This window comes from Dryobates pubescens, chromosome 26, assembly GCF_014839835.1.
Source record: "Dryobates pubescens isolate bDryPub1 chromosome 26, bDryPub1.pri, whole genome shotgun sequence".
NCBI classification, from domain to species: Eukaryota; Metazoa; Chordata; class Aves; order Piciformes; family Picidae; genus Dryobates; species Dryobates pubescens.
Window position 1 is genome coordinate 11388371 of NC_071637.1, and position 27092 is coordinate 11415462.

The 27092-nt window shown below is 40.1% G+C and overlaps 1 protein-coding gene across 2 annotated transcripts in view; it reads left to right on the forward strand.

Moving 5' to 3' along the window:
• Nucleotides 1–3836: 3836 nt before the first annotated feature.
• Nucleotides 3837–27092, forward strand: part of PHACTR3 (phosphatase and actin regulator 3) — a 111775-nt gene continuing 88519 nt past the window's right edge. For both annotated transcript variants that reach the window (XM_054173546.1, XM_054173548.1), the window contains exon 1: nucleotides 3837–4185. In XM_054173546.1, the coding sequence (XP_054029521.1) occupies nucleotides 4077–4185 (109 nt within the window). In that variant the 5' untranslated portion in view covers nucleotides 3837–4076. The remainder of the gene's footprint in view (nucleotides 4186–27092) is intronic.

The window sequence follows — 27092 nt, forward strand, 5'->3', positions numbered from 1 at the left end:
CTTTAATCAAGTAATAAAAGGGAACTTAAGGATGATTTTTCAGGTGCATAGCAGCCACAGCTAAAACCAGATGTAGTTTCATTCCCATTTCAGAAGGGTTCACAAATCAATATGCTTACAACATATTGGTTAGCACAGGGTCCATCAACTTTTGTTTCCGTGAAAATGCTTCATTCCTTTTGGCGTCAGTCCTTTGGCATGAAGAAAATACTTTGTTTCACATTTATTTTTCCTGTCAAAAGTTTTTCCCCCAGAAGGAATTCTGAGCCAGCTTTAGGGTAAAGAAATGAAAAGTACAAATAGATTCATCATCTTTATATATGAAATGTGAAAGACATGCAGATAATCATACATTTTACACAAGAGACATTATTTAGCAGCATAGGCTTAAACAATTTAACACATGTATTTTTTTTCTTGTACCTCCTCTCCCAGACATGATAACAGTTCATTTGGAAATAACAAATGGCCTGGGGGCAGCTCTGACAGCTGGGCATGCACAGCACCTAGGATTTATTCCCAGACCCTGGCTCTTGATGCTTGGTTTGGCAGGAATGAGAGCAAAGGAAATGTTTCAACTGAGTTACAGCAGTGAGGCAGATTCCAGTCTTGTTAGATTGATTTCTATCAGACAGCATTTTAGGATCCAAAGGAACCCTGTGAAGTGTCCTCCATAGAGGCAATCCATATGTGAGGTGGTTAAAAATACGTCAGTCACATCTTGTGTGCTTCTATAGGGTACTAAAGCTCTGTTGGAGATATTCTTTCTTGGGCTGAAAGTATTTTAATATATTTAATCTGTTAGGAATGCTTCAATCTTATGTGGAACCTTTCAACTCTGTGTTTAACACAAGACATCTGTATCACTCTCCATTGCAGGAGGTAGGTGTATCAATTAGTGCGAATTCCCTAGAAACTACCAGCATTTTCTAGCATAACCTCTTTTGAGGACTAAACCCAGATTTGTTTTATTATTTCACTATAAAGGGGAGAATTCTTACTTGAAAACTGGGCCCAGTACCTTTGTCAGATGGTGCTCTCTGCACACGAATAAAACTATCATAGGTATTTTTTTAGAGTTCATAACTCCCTTTCAAAGTTGAGCCATGGCAACTCAAAAGCTTGTCTTGAGGGGTAAAAGAGTATAAAATACATCCAGATCTTTTTAAAGCATCCCTTAAACAAGTGCTTTGGATTTATGTGTTTGTTTGCTTCCCTGGGAACGTTTTACAGCATGATAACAATGGTTCATTTAGCTGTCTTTTTGGAACTACCATGAGCTGTTTGACTGACAAGGCTCAGAAGAAACACCCAAAATGTGTCCAGGTGGCAAAGTTAAGCTCTCAAAAACAAACAAACAAACCAACCAACTTAGAGAATATTCTTGCTACCTTAATTTATTCCATTGCATTATGGTACACCTTAGATTACACCACATGCTACATTTTCCTTAGGACCTACATTATACACAAAAAGAAGAGTCAGAATTCACTGAAGGAGAAACTGGTATTTTTCCTTAAATCCTTCATCAGTTTCTGTTCTCATGACAACATCCAAAGTCACTGTAAGATGCAGGGTCTTACCCCAGCTGTGGGCACAGTCTGAAGAATTTTCTTTCCAAACTTACACTAAATCCAGGCACATCAACTTTATCTTTCCCAAAGGAAGTTCGCCAAACTTCAGGGAATACATATGCTAAAGGTGACTTGCAGCTGAGATATGTGCAGGTGGTTAACTTTGAAAAGCCTGCTTAAAGAAAAAAAAAAGGCAAATACTCAGTGTGATAGATGAACAGAAGCCCAAAGAACTGCTTGGTCTGCCCCTGCTTTCAGAAATGGCTAAAACACATGTGCTTTATCTAAGATACCAAAATGTTTCCATATATTCCTGTAAAAACAAATATGGGCATGGATGAATGACTGTATTAATGGAAAATTCTATGACACAAAGTTTCATCCCTAAAATTTGGCAAATATCTGTCTTATGATTGGAACTTGTACAGCTTCACATGTAACCACTGCTCCCAAGTCAGCCTATGAATTTTCTCATAGGTATGTGCAAAACTCACTGGATAAGAAATTGGCTGGATGGTCGCACTCAGAGAGTTGCAATCAGCAGCTCAGTGTCCAAATGGAGACCAATGGCAAGTGGTGTCCCCTTGGGAGTCAGTACTGGGACTGGTATTGTTAAACATTTTTGTCAGCAATATGGATAGTGGGAGTGAGTGCACCCCGAGCAAGTTTGTGAATGACACCAAGCTGTGTGGTCTGGTTGAGAGGCTGGAGGGAAGGGACACCACCCAGGGGGATTTGAACAGGCTTCAGAGGGAAGCCCATACCAACCTCATGAAGGCCAAGTGCAAGGTCATACACCTGGACTGAGGTAGTTCCAAGCAAGGCGTGGTTCAAGAATAGTCTCAAGGAGAACAACTTGGGGGTGAAACTTGATTGAAAACTCAACATGAGCTGGCAATGTAAGCTTACAGCACAGAAGGCAGCCCTGTCCTGAGCTGTATTTAAAGAAGTGTGACCAGCAGTGTGAGGGAAGTGATTCTGCCCCTCTACTCTGGAGACCCCACCTGGAGTATCACATCCAGTTATGGTGCCCCCAGCATAAGAGGGACATCAAACTGCTGGAGCAGGTCCAGAGGAGAGCCATGAAGATGATCAGAGGGGACAGGCAGATAGAACTGGGGCTGTTCAGCCCCGAGAAAAGAAGGTTCCAGGGAGATCTTATAGCAGCCTTGCAGGAAGGGACATTTTACAGGGGCTGGTAGTGATAGGATGAGAGGCAATGGCTTTAAGCGTCAAGGTAGATTTAGATTAGATATTAGAAAAAAAATTATTTACAGTGAGAGTGGTGAGACACTGGAAGAGGTTGCCTAGGGAGGTTGTGAACATCCCCTCCCTGGAGGTGTTCAAGGCCAGGTTGGATGGTCTAGTGGAAGGTGTCCCTGCCCATGGCAAGGAGGCTGGAACTAGATTATCTTTAAGGTCCCCTCCAACCTAAAGCATTGTATGACTCTATAAGACACTTTTAATTTAAAGAAAAAAAATGCATAAAGCCAGTTATTCCCCTTAAACAAACGCCAAACCCGGACTATTTATTCCAAGTAAACCTCCCCGTTTCTCCAGGGTCGCTGTGGGACACCTCCTTTGCCCCAAAGCTACCCCTTGCACGAGAGGCGACAAAGGTCGCGTCCTGCCGTGTCCCAGCTCAGCTCCGCGGTACTTTCCGCCGCGCTGCGCGGCTGCCCCAGCGGCGATCGGACTCCCGAGCCACGGCGAAACCGGTGCCTTTTGACGCGAGGGAAAAACCCCACACCCAGGTCAACGTCTTTCAGCCCCGGGCGGAGACAGGCGACGGACACCGAGCCCTATTCCATTAGGTCGCGTCGCTTCCTCCTGCTGGGAGAAGAGCCCCGACAGACGGAGGAAACAGAACATGTGGGGATACACCGGCAGAGTCCTCACTCCGGAGAACCGGGCGGGCAAAAGGCGAGGTGCATACACCAATGGGGTCCTCGCCCCCACCTCGAGGGCGGAGCAGCCTCTTCCCCCCGCCCCAGTCATGTGCTCCCGGTAGGGGCGGAGCCCCACGCCTTGCGCACCTGCGGCGGCCGCCGCCTTTGTGCCGTGCAGGTGCATCGTCCTCCTTGCCGTGACGTCACGGTGCCGCTCGCGGGGCACCATGGGAGAATCCCAATGTTTTCCAACGGATGCGCTCAGCAGCGCGGCGGCTTGAGGCGACTCCAGGAGCGACGCTCGGGGGGGCGTCCCGGGAGGGGGCGGCGGGGGGCCGGGTCGGCGGCCCGCGCTCCGTCTCTTCCCCACCCCGCCAGGCAGCATGACCCACCCCCGTGAGGCGCCCGAATCTGCCCCCTGAGCGCCCGGTGCCGGCGGAGCGCCCCGCTGCAGCTTGCCGACGGCGCCGGGAAAGATGCTGTCGCGGCTGGTCCTGCCCGGCTGACGCCCCGCCGCTGCCGCCGCACCCCCGTCCCCATTGTCCCCTCGTCGTCTCCGGCTCCATGAGCGCCTCCTCCTCCCCCCTCCTCTGAGCTTCCCGCCCTCCACCTCATGGCTGCATCGGAAGAAGGGACCGGTTGCTTTCTCCCGCGAGGCAGGTCGCAGAGTGACCCCAGCATCCTCACCGACCCCGCGGGCCCCGGCGCCGGGGAGCACCCAGGTAATGGCCCCGCTCTCCCCAGCAGCGCTCGGGCGGGTAGGGGCGCGGGGATCATCGGCCAATTTGTAGCATAACCGCCCACCGCGACCGATCAGGGAATTATCGGGAACGTATTTTCTGCAGTAAGTGCCGAAATGATGCGGCGGCTGAGCTCCAAATGGGATTACGGCGGAGCCCTTCCAGCGGCTCTGCCAGCGCAGCGTTGCTCTGCAAAGTGAGCGCCCGGGGGGCGCGGCCGGCGCCGGACGCACAGCGGGGTCCGTGGGGTCCCCGGGGCCGCCCGGAGGCAGGCGATGCCTGGGTGCTGCGCTCCGGCGTGGTAGCGGTTAACGCCGCAGCGGAGGGTCACACAGAGCTAATTTATGACTTTCGCGGGGTGGGGGGAAATAAGGTCTAATAAAGCAGGCTGTTTGCATGGGATCACCATGGAGACAAGGGGAAGCAGAGTCATAATTAAACGCTTTCTCCCCACAAGAAGGTAATTTTCACTTCATAGGGAGAAGCGTAATCTTCTTATGAAGTGTAGGCACAGAAGGTGGTGCTGGGGGGGACACAGCCCAATCGCTGGTATATAAATGGAATATTGTGATTGGATTTTTTGTCCTTTAACAATGGCTAATGATGTTTTCAGCTTAACTTCACTCAGAGGAATAATTCTAAATGTCTGTTGGTGGTGACTCAGTAATTTCAGATTGTCAGAATCTAAGCAATAATGACCCCTTCAGAAAAAAAAAAAAAAAAGAGAAACTAATAACTACACCACTTTGATGTGATTGCAGGGAAAGGCACAACAAGCTGGAAGGAAAGGCTAAGAGCCAGTGTAGTCTCAGTTTATCTGAACAGATGCTCATACAAGAAGAACTGGAAGGTTTCTTTATGAGAAACTGAGTAATCAAAACAGTGTAAGAATGAATGGGATGTTGATCATCACTTCCCGTTACACTGAATTCTAAACCTAGAAATGGGTTTGGGTTTTGGGTCAGGCACTGTCAGGCTGGAAGAGAGAGTCCCTGCATGCAGTTTTGGATTCAGCTTTTTTTTCCCAGTTCACTGAGTAAATAAAATATTCCAGGCTCTTTTAATACACCTGCTATTGTGCTTCCTTCTGAACCAATGAGGATATTAATATTTATAACTATTTTAAGTTCTTCTATTTGTTTATCAAGCAATTCTAAGCACCTTGCTCTGGAGTGCAATACAAATTAAATTAAGGCAGACAGTGGGTGATTTATCTCTGATGCCCAAGTGTTCCGATACACTAAGTGAAGGGAACAAAGGACTCTTCTAACATGAACTGCTCGACTCACTCCCAAAGGGGCAATCTTGACTGAGAGGAATGTATGTTTCTGCCATTTGATTTCTGGAAGCAGAAGTGACTAATGAAAGGAAGGCATATGCAGTCTGAGTTTTAATTCCTCTATATCATCATCTGCTAATTAATTATGTTTGCCTTTGTGAAATATACAACAAAGAAACTATACAACATGTCTGACAAATAGACAAGGATGTAAACATCATTATGCTTTGTGTAAGGTGATAGAACTACCAATACCAAGTAGCAAATTTTCCCCCTAATACTGACTTTATCAGGTAAGACAGTGTCCCATTGCATGGCAGAAGCTATTCTGATATGCAGGAACAGACATTCTTTGTGGTATTGTGTTATACATACAATACCTGGCAAGAAACAAAAGGTGTTAATACATACGTTTTATTCTCTAGGTAGGTATAAGGAGTTAGTATGTTTTGTAAGCTTTTCACTTTCTACATTTGCCTATCAAATAGTATTGAACATTTATATACTTGAAAACAATAAAATGGACAGAAATTACTTAAATAATATTCTACTCTACAGTGTTGTAAGCAATCACTTATAATGAGCAGTTTCATACAATCAGCTATTCAAAATACTGAAATACAATTTATGCTACTGTAAGAATTACATATCCTACATGACATAATTGTTATTCTTTTTATTATTCTGGAAAATAACTTCATAATACCAGCATAACCACCTATGGACTGTAAGTCAACACAAAGTCTTAGGAGTGCTAAAGAATACATTCAGCGTTTGTGTTTACATCCCAACCCTGCTTGCAGACAAACCATATAGAGAACTAAGCTCGAGCATATAGGATTCTTTTTACATTAAAAACTAAATTAATTTTCATCAACTTTGAAGTCACGCATTTAAATTATCCAGACAAATAAGTCAAGAACAAAACATGGAGATAACTGAAGGATCAATAGAGAAACATGCCATTTTATATGGCATTTGAATGATAAATTCAATATAAATTCAACTGGAGATGTAGTCTTGTTTTGCAACATTTTTTTGACTGCATGATGTGGTCAAGGATTATTCTGCACCAATTCATTTGGCTGTCTCTACTGTAGGAAAGTATATTGAGGTTGAAAATGTGGGAATAGATGAAGTCAGCCTTCTGGTGTTCATATGGGTTTGTTTAAAGATGTAATTTATATTTCTCCTCTTGACCTATACAATTATGGTAGTATTCTTTTTAGCCCAGCTTTATCCAGGAAATATCAGTGATGTAGCTTAGAATGTTGAGGGGGCAGGATATAGCTTTTCATGTGTTTACCTACTTAAGAAAGATCTCTGATGCAATGCTTCATTTTCCTTTCTCTCTTGAAATGCCAGCTTAACAGTAGTATTGACTGTGCACAGCATGGTTACAAGTCTTGCTGGCTGTCTTGCACAAGTTCAGAATCCTCTATCCCTGGACCGTATTAATCTCTTTTTAGCTGATACTGAATAATGTAAACATCAGATTCAAGGAACTCGGGATGAACAGACTGCAGATGGCAAGTGTTAGTTCACTACAGTGCCTATTGGATCTATACAGTTCCTGTTTGCACTATAGTTTTTGTTGCTTTCATTTACAATTTTTTTTTTTTTTTAAATTGAACTGTTGCTTGAGGTCAAATCTCAAAGGGAGTTTCCCATGTGGGAGCACAGCTGAAGACTGGGGTTTGTGGTTTTGTTGTTTGTTTCTTTTTAAGAGGCCTCCCTCTTCTTCCAGCAAGAGCACAAAGTAACTGAGTGACTGGCTGGCTCAAACAGCCATAGATGTTGATCTTAGAGAAGTTCTGGACACTCATAATCCTGACTGATGACAGCAGAAGCTGCAATTACTCCAAGCCATGAACAATCAGGGCTTCGTGATAAAGCTTCTTACCTAGTGTGCTTTTCTTCACAAAGCATTCACTGTAGAAATGAAAAGTTATTTTACAACCTGTCAATTTTATCACATGGAAATGTAATCTGTCAATTTTATCACATGGAAAAAACTTTAAAAATGAACATGTGCCACTATGATCTTATTAATTGTTCCTGTAGTAAGATATACAAGGTGTTCGGTGAACTAGGCTAGGGACATTTAATAGCTAAATTCTAAAACAGAGAGAGAAATTCACCGATATAGATCCTTCACATGCAGCTTTAATTAAATAGCAGCTCCTCACAGTGATCAATTCAGATGTCAGAGTCATGGTCTGAGAAGAAAATACGGAGTTCAGTTATCCATGCAGGCTTTACTGACTGTATACAGATAATTTCCTCCAGCATTTAAGTGGTGCATACAGTTCCTATTCATAGTGTAGAGGATACCGGAAATAGTATAAGAAAGATAAGAAGGAATGAATATTTCTTTGTTTTAATTAAATCAGTTTCTCCTTCAAGACAGAACAATGCCTTTTCAGCCTATGACTTAAGTGCACTATTTATGGCCACTGAGCAATATTTTACAGGAACTACTACAGTGCAGTGAACACTGGACTTCATATTTCAGTCTGTCTTTAAGCACACTGTCACACTGAGTGAGCTAACCTCAAAAAGGATTATGTCCTGAATTTGAAAACACACATCAAAATACTTGTTTTGTTTAACTATAGACTGTCTTTAGACTGTGCTGTTGTTGAAGAGAATTTAATTTTCTTTGTGCCATGACTTAAGGCCAGATTCACAGGAGAAGAATCACAATTAACACAACTTCTATCTGGAGATCCTCTCAAGAGGGAGTTCTAAGAGCAGTAGCATCCCTCCCTCTGCCATTAAGGTGGCTGTTCAAAGCCCCATTGTTTTCACTGAGTTTGGGGAGGGTCAGAATATCCAATTGTATCAGATTTTGTGTGTAAAGACACAACTTAGTTTATTGTAGGTCTGGGCTTAGCTCTGAGCAGGAAAACTGCTCTAGAAAATAGGTCCTGCCATAACATCAAGGGGAATTTTTTGAGGTAGTTAAGAAAGTTTAGAAATTATGAAGTACGTTATGTTCTAACTCAGAAAATGAAAAGTTGATGGCAGATGCTTTAGGTGGCAAACCCCAGCTATCACTTAAGAAAACATAATGAAAAGAGGAATTTCAGTTGTTTCATAGTTTTTTTCCTTTCCTCTGTCTCTTTTCTCTCCTCCATCTTTTTAGGTAAGGATTGAAAGTCCAAAGAGGGCAGGGTTGTGAAATACAGACCAGATTTCAGTATCACCGTATATTCGAGAGACAGTTGCAGGAAGCCAAAATATTTCCCTCATTATATCCTTCCACCAGTTGCAGAGCACAGAGAAGATTGACAATCTTGTTTGATTTGTAGTCATGAAAGATAGGGCTCCACAGACTGAAGAAGACCACACCATGTCAAAACTCTGTATTACTTGAGGAGATGCAGACAACCGTGACAATGTGTGAAAATGTCACACCCCCTCTTAATTGTGGGATAATCCATTTTAATTTGTACAGGCATGCTTTGGTGCCATCACATTTTGCTCTCTATGTTGCTACTTTTCCTCCCTGGCATTTAAAGACTGCTTTTTCAAGATTGGCATGAATGAGTTCTTCAGTAGACCTTGCCTGTGGTTCACCATGTCTCCCCTTTCCTCCGTTGTGAGATCTGTACCAAGACAAGGAGCTATTGTGGTGCAAGCAGTAGTGTTAGATGTCCTTAACATGGTGTCTTGGCACCCTCATTGGAGAAGACTGATGGAGGGCTTCTCAGCTTCTGCGCTCTTTACTGTGATGTGCTTCAAGATCTGTCAAGTTAAAACTACTTCTGAATAGTTTGTCCAGAGATGCACAACTATGTCCCTGCCAGGCACAAATGCCCTTTTTATTTCTATTGATACCATGTGTAATCAGCAGCATAGTGCGCTGAATTAACTCAATGAGAGAACAGCTGCATAAAACTTAAAGCTCCTTCATCACTGTTTCTAGTTTTAACTCAGAAGGAAACATTCTTAGAAGCATTGTAGCAGGAAACATTCTTGTAAGTATTCTAGGCTGCCAAGAAGGGTGTTGAGCTATATTGCACTTACACTGTACCTCTGTGGACTGAAGCATGATCTGTAACCCAGCAGAGCCCCACAGGCAATATAAGGACATTAGCCATCTAAGTAATGCCTAGGGAAATGCAATAAAACATCAGGAATAGTCTGTACTAAGGTTTGTTTTTTTCCCCTTCTTTTTTAAAGCTGTAACCCATCCTGAACAGTGTGCCACTCCTTTCATATGCCTACTGTCATTTTCTCATAATGTTTTAGGGTTGATTTATGCTGCTAAAGTTTTAAATTATCGCTTGTTGCTGACATATTTGTTCTTTCAACATGTTTGCTCAGTGCGAGTCTTGTGCATAATGTTAGGGAGCTTGTCAGAAACTGGAAAGCCATGCTTTTCCCCCTTAACCACCAGGAGACTGGTAAGCTGCATGATGTTGGGAGATATTGGCAGGGGAGGCTTGAAAAGTCAAAAGCATATTAAGTATAGTAGGTGTGGGCTGCAGATGCTTACAGAGCAAAGGGAAAACAAAGAGAGATGAGTACAACTGGAGTGCAGAAAGACGGGTGCCAGCTTCCTGAATCTGCTCTAGTAATTTTTGCTGTGAATCTCTTTATTTCAGGCCCATAATTCAGAAAATCTTGTAACCCCATGCTTAACTTAAAACATGAGCATAAAATGCAAACTGATAGCATTGTAAGCACTAGGACAGGAAAAGATACTCTTGATACCCTGCCTGTCAGTTGGATGGTGTTTCCATCCTTTTGCAGTCGTGTAGATCACTGCTACTTAAACCAGGGACTTGTAGGTTTATCTGTGATGTCTTTATTTGTTGTAGAAATTTTTGTATTTGATATGCTTGAGCCAGGCAGCCATTCATTTTTCACGTAGTTTCTTTTTTAACCAGAGATATTTTGATTTCCATTTCATTTCCCTGTATCAACAAGTATATTCTGTCAACAGAGTTGTTTAGCCTGCATTGTATTTCTTCTGAAAAAAAAAAAAGAAGTGTACTAGGTCTCCTATATTCTCTCCCAACGCTATTGTTTCTGTCCAACATTAAATAAGCTAGTCAATGCCTTTGCTCCAGCTTATGACATAGTACTGCATTTCATATATAGGAAGCTTTGTGATATTTTAAGTTATCTCATTCAAAGTAAGACTGTTTCTGTTCAAATCCAACCAAAGAGCTCTGTAAGCAGAAACTTACAGTTCCACACATAATAGGGACTCAAGGATACTCAGAAGAGACTATAAACATGCAGGACATTAGTTTAATTAATATCTCATTTCCTTTACATTGAAGTCCAAATTTCACTCCTATAAGATTCCCCCAAACATTTTTTATTTGTGACAGTGTAGAGACAGAGGTTTTTTTATGACACAGCACCAGAAAAATCCTCACAGTATTACTAAGTACTGCAATGCAAGTTGTACTTTAACAAATGGTCCATTGTGCTTTTGGAAAGGTCTTTTTCTTTCTCATTAAAGCCCCAATCCCTTAATGGTCTGATCTAACTGGACCCCAAGTCTGTGATGCTTCATTGGAATCACACAACTCACCTTTTTCTCCATCCTTCAGAGAATCTCCTCCTACTCCGGCAGCATATGACTCATATATGCATAGGAGTTCTTCTCTAGCATTTTCCAGAAGGGGAGAGTAGTCTGTCTGTTTTTGGAGAGGAGAATGGGCACAGTGCACTTGGGCAGGCTGCATCAGTGGGACTTACTGAATGTAGACTCTGTTGTTTTGAAAGTGTAATTTTGGTACTGCACATCTTTAGGTTTGTGATGGTGGTGTGGAATTGTTATATTGCATGGTACTCAACAAAATGCATGCTTAACATACTGCTTTATGCTGGCTGAGTATTTCACTTACTGAAACTCTAGTTACTTTTGGGGGATTGAAGGGAGCACATTGTGGAGTTATGTCTTAATAATACTTTTGCAGTGTTTAAATAAGATCAGTTAATAATTATGCTATTCATGTTGAGTGCTGTCTTTAGGCTTTTCCAGGGATTGACTGTTCCCAGTGTTTGGAGTTATGTAAATGAAACAGATACCTTTACTGGGGGAAAAAAATGTTAAAATTTACAGTTCTCTTTTCTCCTAAATCCCAAGTTGGCAAGTAGTTTGAATGTTGCTGCAAAGATACTTAAACTATTAAAACCTCTTTATCCAAGAAGTGGAAATACTGATTATATACCATCATAAGCTAGACTGGATTTATGAGAGTGATGTCATTAAATCAGAAATAGCTGAGTTGTTTTATGAACTTTTATTTGCACCTGTAGTTTCTTGTGCATCCTTGAGTAATGGCTGCAGCTAGCTAGCTAACCTCATTGTCTTCTGAGCAGAAGGATTGGACAGAATCTCACTTTGAAGTGCAGATGCCTAAAGAACTGTCAAACAGTGCAAATGTGCCCTCTGCTCCCACCCTACAGAGACCCAATGCACAGCTGTTCTGGTATGCCAAATGCTTGGTGGTTCTCTTAGTCTCAGCGATACTAGCAAAACCTTTGGAGGCATGTAAAGGATTTGGTATAAACTTGAAATACGTAAGTTAAGAGTAGGCATCACATGTCAGTGAAAAGCTTTTTCACTAGTTATCTGATCTGTTTCTATTATCTCACATTGAATCAGAAGCAATTACTTAGTTTTAGAATGTCTGAAATATTAAAGCTCCCCTAGTTTCTAGGAATTTTTTCTTGTGTGCCAGAAGGAGCCTAGTTATGTGCACACAAGCTTTCTTCACACTTACGTTTGGCTGCAGCAGCTATCCTCAGCCATTAAAAGCAGTGGCAGGGCTGACGTTGCATGCTGTGTAAACAATGCAGGGCAGATTTAAAAAATATTGTCTTGATATTTAAATAATGAATTTGCATCTTACTGACGAAATTTTTTAGGTCTTAAGTATGCAACCATCAAAGCAAGCTGTATGAATGAAAAAGGGCTTCTTCAGAACTGCAGTATCTCATACATCACACAGAGAACTATTACAGGTCTTTTGTATACTCTCTACAAAGAGCATTTCTGTTTCCCTCCTTAACTCTTTAGATGTTTTCATGCATCATAAAAGAACTAGCACAGATTACAAAACCAATTCAGGCTTGGATTCTGCAAACACAGATGTCTTGTCTGAGAAATACCTATGGGCTGTATCTGAAATAATGCATGATTGTGCCAGTTGCTGTGTGGCACATGAAGAGAAACTGTTCCCACTTTAAGTGGCTTGCAATCTAATTTGAGCAAGACAGAAAACACTGAAAAACCCCAGGTGTTGCTTATATTTTACATATGGAGAATTGAGCTGTAAGCAATTGCCTTCTCTGAGTATCTGTGGGAAGCCAGTGGCATCACTGTAAAGTTGACTCTGGATTTTGTGAGGCTCAGTCTCCAATCTTACAAAAACCACACACAGCAGTGCTGCTGTCATGATGAATGGCTAGTTATGAATTAAGGTGTTTCAGAGTCTACTAGTCAACTCATGGAAAAAAAAAGGAAGGGAGAAGAAAAAATATTTTATATGGAAAAGGAAATCTGCAAGGTGTTTGGGTTTTTTCTATTTAATTTTTTAAAATGTAGCTGCAGTTTCTTGTTCTGTGGTTCACATTCCAGTGTTTTGTGCTACTAATAATTGGGAAAATGGTTTAGACAAGTATATTTAGGAAATGCAGTGAATTAAGGAAAAATAATATCTCAAACTCTCATCTTTGCATAATGTTGCAATGGAATAGTGTATTTCAAATTGTGGGCAAGTCTGGTCTCTCACTTGGAAATTTAGGACAAGAAATTCTATGTGTTAAAACTCTTCAGAGACTCAGTCTTTGTTCTGAATATTGTTTCACTTAGTAGGAAAAAAAAGGGAACTGCGGGCTTTTTGATGAAACATGGACAAGGATTTCTAATTACCTTGTAGTACTTCTCCTCTTTGCAATTAATTTACCTTCTAATAACCTTTCTTTTTTTTTTTTTTGATATAAAACAGAAGTAGTTGGAAACTCAGTGGAGAAAAATTAAATCAGAAAATGTGTGTTAGTCCACACTTTCCCACTCAGCTGTGGGGAATATGTATGTATGCTGCTTTTAGCAAGGACAACATTTAAAGTAGAAGTAAAAAATGAAATAACAGAGACTAGCAAAGAAGCATCCCATCCCTGGAGGGGTTCAAGAGGGGATTGGATGTGGCACTTGGTGCCATGGTCTAGTCATGAGGTCTGTGGTGACAGGTTGGACTCGATGATCTTTGAGGTCTCTTCCAACCTTACTGATACTGTGATACTGTGATCCCTTCTCCTAAATTAGGCAGAATGGTCACTTGAACAGAATGGAAATGGTTCAGTCAATGAGCTAGTCTATGGAGCACTGAAACACTGTCTCACCTTTCTCCCTTTAGTGTTACAGGCTTTATTTTAAAATAAACTCTAAATCTGATTGCCCACATTAAGTACAAGTACTCAGACTTAATTTGCACACATAATAATTTGTCCACACCATTATTTGCTTCTCTGTGCAAATAAGATAAACTCATGTCTGTCAAATAGTAAAAAAACTTCACACTTTAGCTACGAATGAAGATGGTTGAGGATTAGTCAGTCAATGTTTGCACTGCATTTGGAAGTGTAATAAGTTACATAATGCTTAGAGTCATGTTTATCTGGAAACCTTATTTTATTGAATAGTTAAGGAACAGGATTAATGTCTCACAGTCTTTAGTTGTGGAACTCTGTTTCAGGACTGTCCAATTTGTGCTGTAAAGAATGGGCTACACTATTTATTTATTTATGACATTATGGCATTTTAAAGCCAAACTTGTGGCTTTGCATTTTAAAAAATTAATACATAGAATTAATTACCTGGGCTTCTCTAAGCAGGTTAGATCTATAAATACCAAGGAGTAAATAAAGCTAAATAGGATACTTTCAATTTGCTTCTAAATGTAGCTACAGCTTGTACACTATTAAAATGCTTCTTTGTGCCCATTAAATCCCATGCTTTTGTTTGAAATTCGAGCTGATTTATGGTCCAACGTATACACAATTTATACATGCCCTGGAGAGCACATCATATAACTACTTGATGCAGGTCAATAGCTTCATGCTTGAGTCTGCATAAATATTTCAGTAAGATGATCTTAATCAAAGGGTATCTAATCTTGCTCTGTAGTGCAGTAATATCCTGTAATCACACTTGGTTCACATGTGTGGACCTGTGATTACAACTAAAGAAAGACATGTCCTTATGCCTAAAGCACTTCACGATTGTTGCATATAATGAAGAGACAGTTCCTGTGTTAACTTCCTTATTCTTTTTTTTTTACACCCTCAAACTGTTCTGTTGCTGCATAACCAGCAACTGGACATAGATCGCTGAATAACATCAAACCAGTGAAGCCTTCAGCCTTTTCTGAGGGCTGCTACATCCCTTAGGCCATGCAGTCTTTCCTGTGCCTTGCCCATATTGATCTGTTGTGAATGTCTGTCACATTTCATCCCGTTGCTCACAGAAATCTGCATCTTATCTCTGAATTAAACAGCCTGCACCAAGACTTGGGGTTTTATTCTGTGAGACCATAAGAAATGCTCAACTGGCAGAACCATGGTCTAGCCAGTCTAGGACAGTGTTTTTGACAGTCACAGTAGAAGATGCTGCTTAGGGAGAGCATAGTTGCCTATGCTTGAAGCCTGAGACAGGCTGGAAGTGAAGCAAAGGCTGGCTGAATGAGCACACTTTAACACCAAAAAGTTCCGGGTCAGGAAATGACAGTAGAAGTGAAAAAACACTCAGTGTGCCTGTTACCTCAGAGCAAGGGGGAACTTCAGGAACTACCACAGGAAAGGGGAAACAGCTGTATGGACTTTAACTGGCAGGTCTTGCAACTCACAGTTGTTGGAATTGTTTGACAAATCCAGTTCTGTACACTTGCCTGCTCTCCAGCTACCTAAGTCCTCACCCAGTTCACAATGCACACCAGCGTATGTAAACTTGACTTCATTTGATTTCTCTGAAGTTTGTGCTTTTCAAATGGGTGGTTTATAACTTTGCAAGCTCTATATAAGGATGGAGAAAAATATTTGAATTTCTTCTAATTATAGCAACTGTGTAGACTGTGCAGTTTTCTAGGATTGCAGAAGTTTCAAGGAGAAAAACACTCTACTCTCAAATACAGCAGTTCGACTTCAGCTAAAATGTTTACTTCTGCAACAGTTGCTCATTGGACTTTACTCTGTGTTACAGCACCTAGAAACAGGGAATAAATGCTCATATTAAAATGCTAGCTAGCTCTAGGAAAAAGAAAATGGAGTCTAGTCTGTCAATCAAATTCTTCACTTCTTCACCATGAGTTTTAAATGCGTAGTTTCTTTAGTAACAAGAATATGGTAAAATCAGATCTGAGATTAACTGCATATATCAGTTCAGTTTTCACATCTGAGATACTTAGCTCTGCAGAATCCAGCAAGCCATAACACTGCTTCCTGCAAGTGAAGCACAGAAGTGAACTTAATGTCATCTGGAAATCCCTTACATTAAGGAACATAAGAGAGGTCCTGAAGAACATGCTCTTTTAGTGTTAACTACTAATGCTAATTCAGATTGAATGGCATGATACCAAAAAGTTTCATCCTCACTAAAACCTTGACTCTGCTAGATCTGTAATAGGAGCAAATATCTGCCATTGCCTGAGGCTAGTTTACTTGAACCCTTGCAGTAGTGGTTAACTTAGCAGATGACATGATCAGATGCGTATTTTCTTAAGGCAAACATAGGGTATGTGAACAACAGCTGTCAAGATAGACAGCAAATAGACCTCTTAGTGTTACGGTGTACATTTTCTGCTGTAATTCAACCAGAATAAACTGAAAGGAAGCAAAGTAAGAGGGATCATTTTAATAAGTATAAAGAAGCATCCTTAAAAAATCCAGAATATTGTGTATGAATGAAAACATTTAAAGAAAGGGCCTTAACTCACAGTAGAAATGTATTCTGTACCTCTCTTCTTTAGTCCAAGAAAGTATCTTTGAAGATGACACAGGCTGATCTGGAAAACTGGCTTTCCTCCTGTCACACTGAACTGGTGCTTTCCTACACTGCTGTTCTCTTGTGAAACAGTGGAGTTTAATACAACTTTTAAAAACCTTTCAGTCTGTTTTCTCTAATTTTTTGCACTATTCTGTCACCTAGTCTGAGTTTATTCCATTACCTAGCCCTTTCCTTCTACCTTAGCAAATGCAGCAGCCCCTGCTCCACATGCCTTTCTTCCAAATTATTCTGGAAATAGAATGGGTGTTACGACAGTGACAAGGAGAAGCCAACAGAGCCTGCTTCCCTACAGTTTTAGCATTTTCAGTCCTCAATTTGATCTTAAACTCTTAAAAACCTCATTTGTGACTTAGGACTTAAGACTGGATCTTCTGTTGTCTAATAAAGCATCAGTCTGACTGAAAACTCTTCCCTCAGGGCACTTACAATGTCTCTCATGTGTGGATGCATTTGTGGGTAAGCAAAACTGATCTCACACTGAGGCTTTTCCTACAGGTAATACTTAAGAGAGTCACCGGTATCTTTTTTTTCCATGAACTATATCCTTTGTTGAAAGTTGCCAGTAACCTCCAGAATTATTGTGGGTGATGTGAGATGGAAAGTGATTAAATAACCCTTGTTTCTGAAAGAAGAACCTATGAGCAAAAAAACAGAAGTTGTTTTCAGTGTCTTGCTGTTCCATTTATATTTTTCTCACTCTTTCTCTCATAATGCTGCTTCTAGGATGTGTTTAGGCTTTATTCCAACACATCAAAGGTCTCTTGTTCTACCACCCTCTTTGAAAAAACATGCACCATGACCTGGGGCATTACTCATCTGTCTTGTTTGGGAGATGATGCTTTATATAATCAGCTATTTTGTACCCTGCACCTGCAGAAAAATCATTCCACTTTCCAACCCAAAATTTAATCCATCTATTCCTCTATTTCTTTGCCTGCTGAAGAGTTTAGAAATATTTTGCAGTAACTTACTAAAAATAACAACAACAAGACACAACAACAAAATAAACCAACAGCACCCTGCACCCTTCCAAACCAAACAAAAAGTACCCTGCCAAGAACTCATCCGTTTTGAGATCATGGTTTGTTTGGCTGCTCTAATGAAGTGATTTTAGAAGACTTAAGTTTATGAATATGCGCTTAGCAGCTTAGACATCATGAAAATGTCAGCAGAGAAATGCACCCTAAGTTTCTGGATAGGTATGTAAGGGAAGATGTTTTCAGTCTATCCAAAAGGACAGATCTCTCAGGAGAATACCTCTTAATCCCCCCCCCTGCACCCCCCCCCCCTTATTCTATTAAAAGAAATGGAAGAGTACTTCTGATGGGTTTAATTAATTAATTTTTAAATTCAAATTGGCCTCCCACTCTCCCTTAAGAAATTCCCCTGCACTGTGCCAGCACAGCTTTGCAGGAAGCTTTTTTAGATCTTGGTGGCTAATGTAAAGTTGTCTGAGCAAAACCACTTTTAAAACTTCTTTTAAAACTACTTTTGAACAGATTAATCTAAATATACATATCCAGATAGAAAAAAGCAGAAGTAGATACTCTAGATATTAAAAATGGACTTTCATTTAAAGTAATTTCTTGAATAAAGAGGAGAACTTCAGGTATTGCATGCTGCCCTTTCAGAAACACTGATTTGTAAACACCAGAAAACTTTTTTCCCCTGCTTTATGGTAATAATCTGGTTTTCAGCCTGATAGTGTCTGTTAATATGAAATCATGCAGACTTAGAAATGTCTTTTTCTGACAGAGAAAGACAAGTCTAAGCACACGAGAGCCAAGGGGAACGCATGCAATTCAGGGATTTTGTTGTTGTTGTAGATCATAATATTCTCATAATACAAGAGAGATTATGGAAATATGGCATAGTCTTACGTTGTCTGACACTGTAAAGAAAGAAAGACTTAAAGGATTAGTCTTGGTAATTTAGTTCTTCCTTTGCAATGTATTGTGATATAATAGAAAATAATGCAATGCATATCCCGAACATGAAAGAGAGCCTCTGGTCAGAATCTCGTTAATGCCAGAAATGATTTAAAGCTGGCTAACAGTCCCAGTTTGCTGTCCCAGAAATGACAACACAAGATGTGATGCCTCGTATTTTAATGCTACGTAAGAGCATATCATGCCTATGATTAAGATATCATTCATCACAGCTAATTCCCCAAGATTCACTTCCCTTCATTGTTAGAAACTTGAGGACAGCACAAGAAAGCAGGATTAGGGTTTAGATGGAAGCTGATACTTTGACAGGGAATGAACCTACCTTGACTTTCTTTTCCAGTATCTGTTGAGAAGGATGGGCTAAGGAAGCAAAGTGAACTGTTCCTCCAGTAAGCCAAGCACCTAATTTACACATTCATGGACACCAGTCTTCACTCACTGTGCTAACAAATGGCCATAATGAAGCATTTGCACACCCACACACATTTGTACGCATGCTGTTGCTCAGCTTGCACCTGCAGTGATGGTGAATAGATGTGTAATTGCATATATAAGTTGCTGAAAGAACAGCTACTAGGCAAGGTCTATATAGCTATAGTAAGTGGCTGCTCTTTTTCTTCACATTGCTGTGGTAGGCAACTTTTTTGGAGCTGTTTTACCACATAAATCCTGCTTTTCCATTATACAGCTCTCAAAGACTTTGCCGAAGAGCCTGCATCTTCTCTACAGGTGTTGGTATTGAGTCATGATCGTGGTGGTAGCTGATTCATGGGCTTGTGTCTCTTACAGAGTGACAGAGCTGTGAGTCTCCCAGCTCCTGAGTCCAGTAAGCTCAGAGCAAGGGCAAGTTCAAGCACGCTCAGATCTTGCAGCTAAAGGAAATTGTGTAGAAGAGGTCAAAAACTGATACCAGAAGATTCTTCTGAGAATAACAAAAGCTACATGCTGAAATCTACGTATTTTGTCTTGTATGAGTGGCTAATGGCAGTACTGTATTTCCTGGCTTTCAGCTTCCAAGTCAGATTCCACAAATCAGTAATCCTGTTTGCAGAGGGGCCACTAAAATGCGGAAGTGATACCACTTAATTAAACATTCAAGTCATGTTCTGAACTTTAAAATCATCATAGTGACATTTTTAATTATACCTTCTTGAAACAGATTTTTTGTTCCCTCGTTTCCCATATAACATACTTCTGTGCACAAAATAAAGTAATTGATAATTTGGATGTTTCATATCCTCCAGAAATCGCACTGAGACTGCTTTGTAGGCATTTTACCATTGCAGCAAGCCTGACTGACCCAGTGCTCCTGCTCTCATCTTGTCATTTGGATAGCTTTCAGAAGATATGATTTCAAAGCAGCTCCTCCAAAGTAGTATATATCTCGAGTGGTTTTAAGTAGCTGCTTTATTTTATTGTTTTCTGCCTATAACACACTCTGCCTTCTGAGATGTGAAAAAGGCTTCATCTATTCCACTGCCATCTAAGTCTACTTGAGTTGACAACCTTGTTATTTAGGATTATTTCTCATGATAGATGGGTTATTTACAGCAATTATTTCCCAAAGATGTACATAGTACAATTTTAATGAATTGTCAGCAGCTTTGGGATCACAAGTCTCACAGTGTATTTGTTTGGTCTTACCCATTTATCTGCAAATCAATGAATTCAGAGTGTCTCCAACATAAGATTCCATTAACAGCGATGTTGAATAATAATAATTCTATTCTTCCTTTTAGAGTTCTCTCTGAAATGTAACAGTTCTGACTGCACTTTTGATCGGCATTTCATGTATGTTTGATAGAACTCTTCAATCAGTTTGCTCGACTAAGGATAGTGGAAACTCACAGTGTCACATCTAAACCAGTGTGTCACCCAAAGACTATTTTCACTATTTAAATGCATGGATACTAAACTGTGCTCCACTCAGGTCTTATGCTGTCATATAAATCACCTACTTTGAACACTGATTTGATATGCATAATCACTGTTTAATTGTAGTGTCTTCTAAGAAGGCTATTGTATGTAAGTGAAAGTAAGTGTAGGACAAGTATATGGTTTTCTCTAATAAGCAAGCTATTCTGATGACCCTGCCCTAATAGCATAATTGCATTCTGTATGGCCTCTCCTCAGCAGTAACTGACAATTACAATCTGCATATGGTCCAGGTCCTGATAGGAGAATTTTGAAAGTACAAAGCTAGGCTTTTCTGAACTGCAGTTATAGTCAAGCTCTAGGATGAGGGAGGGTAGACCTCAGGTTTTACTCATTTTCCAGTTTTTACCACTGGTGCTGAAAAAAACAGTTGCAGTCTTTATTGGTGGGGGGAGGTGGGAAAAGGAAAGTAAGGAGGGAATGGGAACTGTCATCTGTTTTATTTCTTGGTGTGTTTTCCTGTTAACATATTAGGTGAAAAGCATAACTCAAGCATAAAATAAACTTAGAGCACTGATTTTGGCCCAAATATCCATTTAGAAGAGGCTGCTCTAACTTTAGCTACCTTTAGGACTGAATTTGAGCTGATGAAGTACTGCTGCAAGAGCTGTTTCTCTAAAACAATTTAGAATGTGGAGCCAGAGATGAAGCCATTTGGCCGTCATAAGAAATGAGAACAGAGCTTTTAGATTCAAGAGGATTTAACTGTGGAACAATCTTGTAGAAGTGCTTGGGCAAATCTGGTTCGATAGTCCATAAGAAATATTACATAACCATCCTAATTTTCCATTTTTCTCCTCCACAAATTACATTTACAGTTGTGAGATCCATTCTATTTCCAGAATATTCTTATTCTCCCCTTACTGAAAAAGACTCTAGGAAGTCCAACCCCAACCAAAGTTTGGCCTCTCAAAAAAGGAACTAGGCAATTATGTCTGTAATTAACTAAGTTATTGCTAGTGGTTTTATGCAGAGGGTGCTCAAATACCCAGATTGCAGACAGTATATTAAAAAAAGACATATAATAGCCCCTACAGAACACTCAGGTTTTGAAGTGGCCCAAATAACCTATCCTAATGATGTGACTAAGCCCTGATGGGAAGGACTGGAAGGACAATTTCACTGCTATTGCATGTGGAATTTTTCTTCTGTAAACAACAGAGTCTCAGCTGTTTTGGGAATACTGCAGTCACTTCAAGAAAGAATAAAAAAGTTTGTAATATTTTTAGTTCATGACATGCACTTTGTTTACTATACCAAAAGAGATTTAGTGGAGTGGCTTTGGGACTGGAACAGAAATTTTTAGCTATTCAGAATTTTGTAGCTGATTTAACATTCACCTAGAATTGTGATGCAGAGCAAGTAATTGCACATTAATGGCAATTACAATAAGTAACAAGCATAATGAAGTGGTTTGCATATGCACTCATGGGGTTCTTGTGCATACAAATGATTTGTACATTCTGGCATTTGATGTTACAAATTTTCTTCGTTGTATGTAAAGGAACTCTTTGGTATGTTGTTGCCATGCTTACTGCATTTTGCACAATATATTATACTAAATATTCAAAGCACTTAAACACACAGTTCCTGTTGATAATATATTTCAAAGAGATTATTTTAATTGGCTGACTGCTTAGCCAGACTGGATGAATAATACTTTTTTAAAAGTCAAAGACTAATTCTTACATGTTTGTCTGGTTCTCTGCTAGATCAAGGACTGTCTTTTTGAGAGGCCTTGAGCACAAGCCATATGAGGAGAGGCTGAGGGAGCTGGGGTTGTTTAGCCTGGAGAAGAGGAGGCTCAGGGGAGACCTTATTGCTGTCTACAGCTACCTGAAGGGTTGTTGTAGCCAGGAGGGAGTTGGTCTCTTCCTTCAAGCAACCAGCTCCAGAACAAGAGGACACAGTCTCAAGCTGCACCAGGGGAAGTTTAGGCTGGAGGTGAGGAGAAAGTTCTTCACTGAGAGAGTCATTCGCCTTTGGAATGGGCTGCCCAGGGAGGTGGTGGAGTCACCATCCCTAGAAGTGTTCAGGAAGGGTTTGGATGTGGCACTTGGTGCCATGGTTTAGTCATGAGGTCTGTGGTGACAGGTTGGACTTGATGATCCTTGAGGTCTCTTCCAACCTTGGTGATTCGGTGATTCTGCGTGATTCTTACTTACTAGGAATACAAAAATTTTAGAAACATGGTTTTGTAACTGAACTTTGAAAAAGGTCTTTGTGTCTTTGGGACCTTTCTTGAGAATCTAGCTGTGGAAGAAACTATTTACTAAAGAGGTGATAGCACAGAGACAAAAAATTGCCAGACTGCTTTTCTTCCTTCAATGTTCCTTTTTTATTTTAATTTTGTTTTGAAGACTGAATAAGTCATGGTATTAAATGATTACCCTATCCCTGCTCCAGGAGTTCTTTTTTCAGTTTTGCAACAGTCCCTTTATTTAATCTTACCACAATGCTTTTAAATGTGGCAAATGCCCTCATTCCAAATTGGTGTGATTAAGACAGGGAGTGCTTACTCTGGAGCTGCATACTCCCAGGGTGTGGTCATGTCCTCAGAAGCAGAAGAGAACAAAATCTTCTCATTCACAAAATGCCAAGTTTTAGTTTGAGTGACACCCAGGATGTCTGAGTGAACCCACTTAATCTTGGTTTCTCCACACTCAAGATGTGCCAGCTCTTTTCCAGAATAAGCCAGAAAGACTTCTTAAAGAGACCTCCTCTGTCTATCTTCAGTTTGGGAAAATTCTCCTAAGACTAGTCTTGAGGTGTCTGCCTAATCCATTTTACCATGAAATGGGAAAAAAGGAATGGGAAAGAATCCCCTAAATTCAGAGCAACAGCTTATATAGGAGGACAATTGAGGAAGTTTTAGCTGTATCAGTTGCATGGTTTGGCGGTTTTGTCCTGTGGCTAGACTCTTTGGGGAGAAGAATGACTCACTGCAGGAGAGAGAGCCAATGATGGCCAAAATGTTCTAATGATGCCCTTTTTTTGTACAAACAAAGTGCAAATCCATTATATTCTGCTGTTCTTTTATTAATTAGTCGTTCATTACCCAATGTGCTATCAATTAAGCCTCTCTGAAGAAATTTTTAGTATCTTCCTTTTATTCACAATATCAGTCTTGGATTGAATGCCTGAATCACAGAATCACACAGAATCACAGAGAATCACAGAAATTCAGGGGCTGAAAGGGACCTAGAAGGATCATCTAGTCCAACCCCCCTGCCAGAGCAGGATCACCTACACCAGATTACGCAGGAGCACATCCAGGTGACTTTTGAGTATCTCCAAACAGGGAGGCTCCACAACCCCCCCTGGGCAGCCTGTTCCAGTGCTCTGTCACCCTCACAGTGAAAAAAATTTGCATCATATTTACATCACAGTATCACAGTATCAAAAGGTTTAGAGGATACATCATAATCTGACTCTTTACAGGATGACCCAGGGCTCTGAGAACATCATTAAATCATGCTTTAGTGGACAGACCAGCTCCCCACATTGTGCATCCTCAGTGGTCTCGTCCAAAGTGATAATGGTTATGGTTCAGCCTAAAATCAATTACAACAACCGTCTCAATATGCATGTCTCAGTACACACAGAGTCAGCCTGTGCTGGAATGAAGCATGTAGGAAAATCCCCAAAGTATCCATGTTTATTAAAAACATAAATTCTTATTTCAGTGCATTTGCAAATAGGTATCATATGGTCACATCAGTCTGGGAGCACACTCAAATGTTTCAATCTATTCTAATTTGGCTAATTTCTGCTAAAGTTATTGTGGTCTCTTCCATTCAACAACGTTAGGCAACATCTGTACAAAACAACATTGGAATAACCAAGCATATGTTTAGCACACATGCAAATAAACTTAATTAAGAGTTGCATACAGTCACAGAGTAAACTAACATAAGGTATTGGACTAGAACTGAGCAATGTTAGTTGTATTTGGCTGTTGAACTCATACAATTTTGAACACTGCAAAAATAATCTAAACATGTACAAATTGAGCTGATACAATCACAGGGAACATGCAGATAGAAAGTAAGGTGTATATATAGCTACTCAACAGGAATTATTTGCTCAGCTATAACAGATGTTATTGCATCTAACTAAAACAGTAAGGGCTATAAAAACAAATTTGGGTACCTCTGTATCTTTAATTAGTAACTGCTAATCTTCCTAAATTTACTGCCTTCTTAACCAGACCAAAACTCCTAAGACTTTTGTCTCCAGTTACCCAGATGGCCTGTAATGACTCTCAGATTGCATTTTCTTTAACTGATGCTGACTTGAAACATGAACAAGTTCTGTCCTTCTCAAAAAATACAGAGACAGCTAAAAATAAAATTTAGAAACCTCTCCGTACTTCTTTTTATAGTTGCAATTTGAATTCATGCATGGCAGTAGCTCTAAGGCAATTGAAGCTATTAGATCATTTTTAGTTCTACCTATTATGTGAGCTGTTTTAGAAGGGAGAAAAATCTCCTCAAATATATTTAAAGATAAAAGCAAAACATGAAACACAGCATTTTGAATGTGTGCCAGCATCTGCATCAATGACATTTACGAGCCAGCTGCATTCTAAACCAATCACATAGGGCCCGAACTCAGAGCCAGAACCACTGCAGAAAAACCTACCAGATTTCATGTGCATAGTTTTTTCATCTCCATTGTAGTGTCAGAAGATGGTAGTCATACATCCCAACCACAGTGCTTTATTTGTCATTACTTTACACCACTTTTTACCAGTCACAACAGCCTAAGGCAAAGGGTGGCTTTGTAATCCAATAGGGGAAAACTGTTTTAAGTGGAAGCCACTCTTTTAGCTGCTGTGTGGCTGGTACCAAAAGTACTTGGCCACCTGTGATTTGTAATAGGCTACCTTTTCAGCTGGTGGAAAATGGGACCAGGATAGTTAACTCAAGCTGAGGAACTGGTGTGTTCTCTTTACTTATCTTTCACTTTCTCCCACATACACCTCCATTATCTTTAAAAAGTTTTAACTGCTTCTGTTGGGCAGAAAAAGAGGAGAAGAGAAGCAGGGTAGCTTCTTGTCAGAGTAATTGCCTTATTCTGTTTTAATTGAAATGATAGGGCTATGCACTCTCACATTTAGGAAAGCAATCTTGAATTGCTGTTGAAGAACCAGCCTGGAAAAGTCATCCAAATGCTGCACTTTCTGTGGAGGACTGGGGCAGTGGAACACTTTCCTGCAAATCATGCTTCGTAGAACTAGCTCCTGGGCAGTGGGGAATGTTCACATCAAATGACAAAGTAATCTAGATGCTTACTTTCTTCCCATATACTAGAGGCAAATGTTTACCTAATGAAGAGGTAAAGAAAGAGACATTTTGTTTTCCCTGAAGTGTCTAACAGTACTTGAATGATTTCTATTATATTTCTGTTTTCTAACCTGTGGTTATGTGGGTGGTACATATTTTATATACAGTGACCACTATTTTTAGCCAAAGGTGTTTTGCTTTGAAGAGCTCCCAACACATTCTGATTGGCCTTTTCCTCTGATCTGTTACCACCTCTTGGTTATAACCTCTTGGTTGACTTAGTGCACTAATGATGTCTTCCTGAGATACTTCTTTACCTAAGTCACATATTTGTGAAACAAGAAATCGAAATGTGCAAGGACACTGGTGAAGAAGAACCCGTATCTTAAATTTTATCTTTTAGTACGGCTATGCAAGTGAGAATAGAAAAATATTTTTGCCTGCTCTCTGCATCACATGATTTCAGACACAAAGACCTTCATTCTGTAGATGTAGTAGAAAGATGCTAAAACGGATTTCTTGTTAAAACCTACCATTCACACTGTTATTCTAATACAAGAACATCTGTGTTTTCATGAACAGAAGTCACGTGTTGCTAGAGTAAAAGCTGAAAAGATCTTTTAGTTTCCATTGAGGAAAACAGTTGAACTCCCATCTACTTCAAAGAATATATGTACTCCTGACCATTTTAATGGGTCTCTCTAGTAAATCTGAAGGCTAGAAGATCAGTTGTCATGGGAACTGGCAACAGATGACTCAAGAAAACAAAATTAAATGTTGGCTTGATGTCAACAGCTAATCTAGTGCCCTGCCAGCTGAAATCACAGTTAACACGAACCATGCCTAACAAGCTGTGATTTGAACAAAGTTGCAGCTGAAGATAGTTTCTCACCTCATGAGCAGGAGAACATTTTAAAAACTGAAACTAATAAGAGGACCCAATATGTTTAGAAAGAGAGAAACTTAAAAACCCGTTGTTTATAATTGTTGAGTTGGAGCCTTAACAGCTATAAATCAGACTTTTTTCTTTGACATCAAAATCATGATATCAAATTAATTACGACTTCAAGATCTGTCTTAGCATTTTCAGAATCCATAAGATTGATTTGTGCTGGGACACAGTCCAAAAATTGTTTCAGATTGTGGTTTTAGTGCATCTGTTATCTAGCAAACCCAATTTTTATGTTATGAGCTATTCTGCAAAGGAACAACTTTAAGCATGTAATTTTTAGACTTGGAATTAAGTAAATACTAATTTTCTAAAGAATCATACCTAGCTTCTTTTGTTCATCATCAGTAGACTTTAAGGCCTAAAGGGCTACATGAAGGACTGTATTTCAGAGATACATAAAATTTGTGTTTTATATTCAGCGATGGAAAATACAGTCTGTGTTAAGAACTAATAC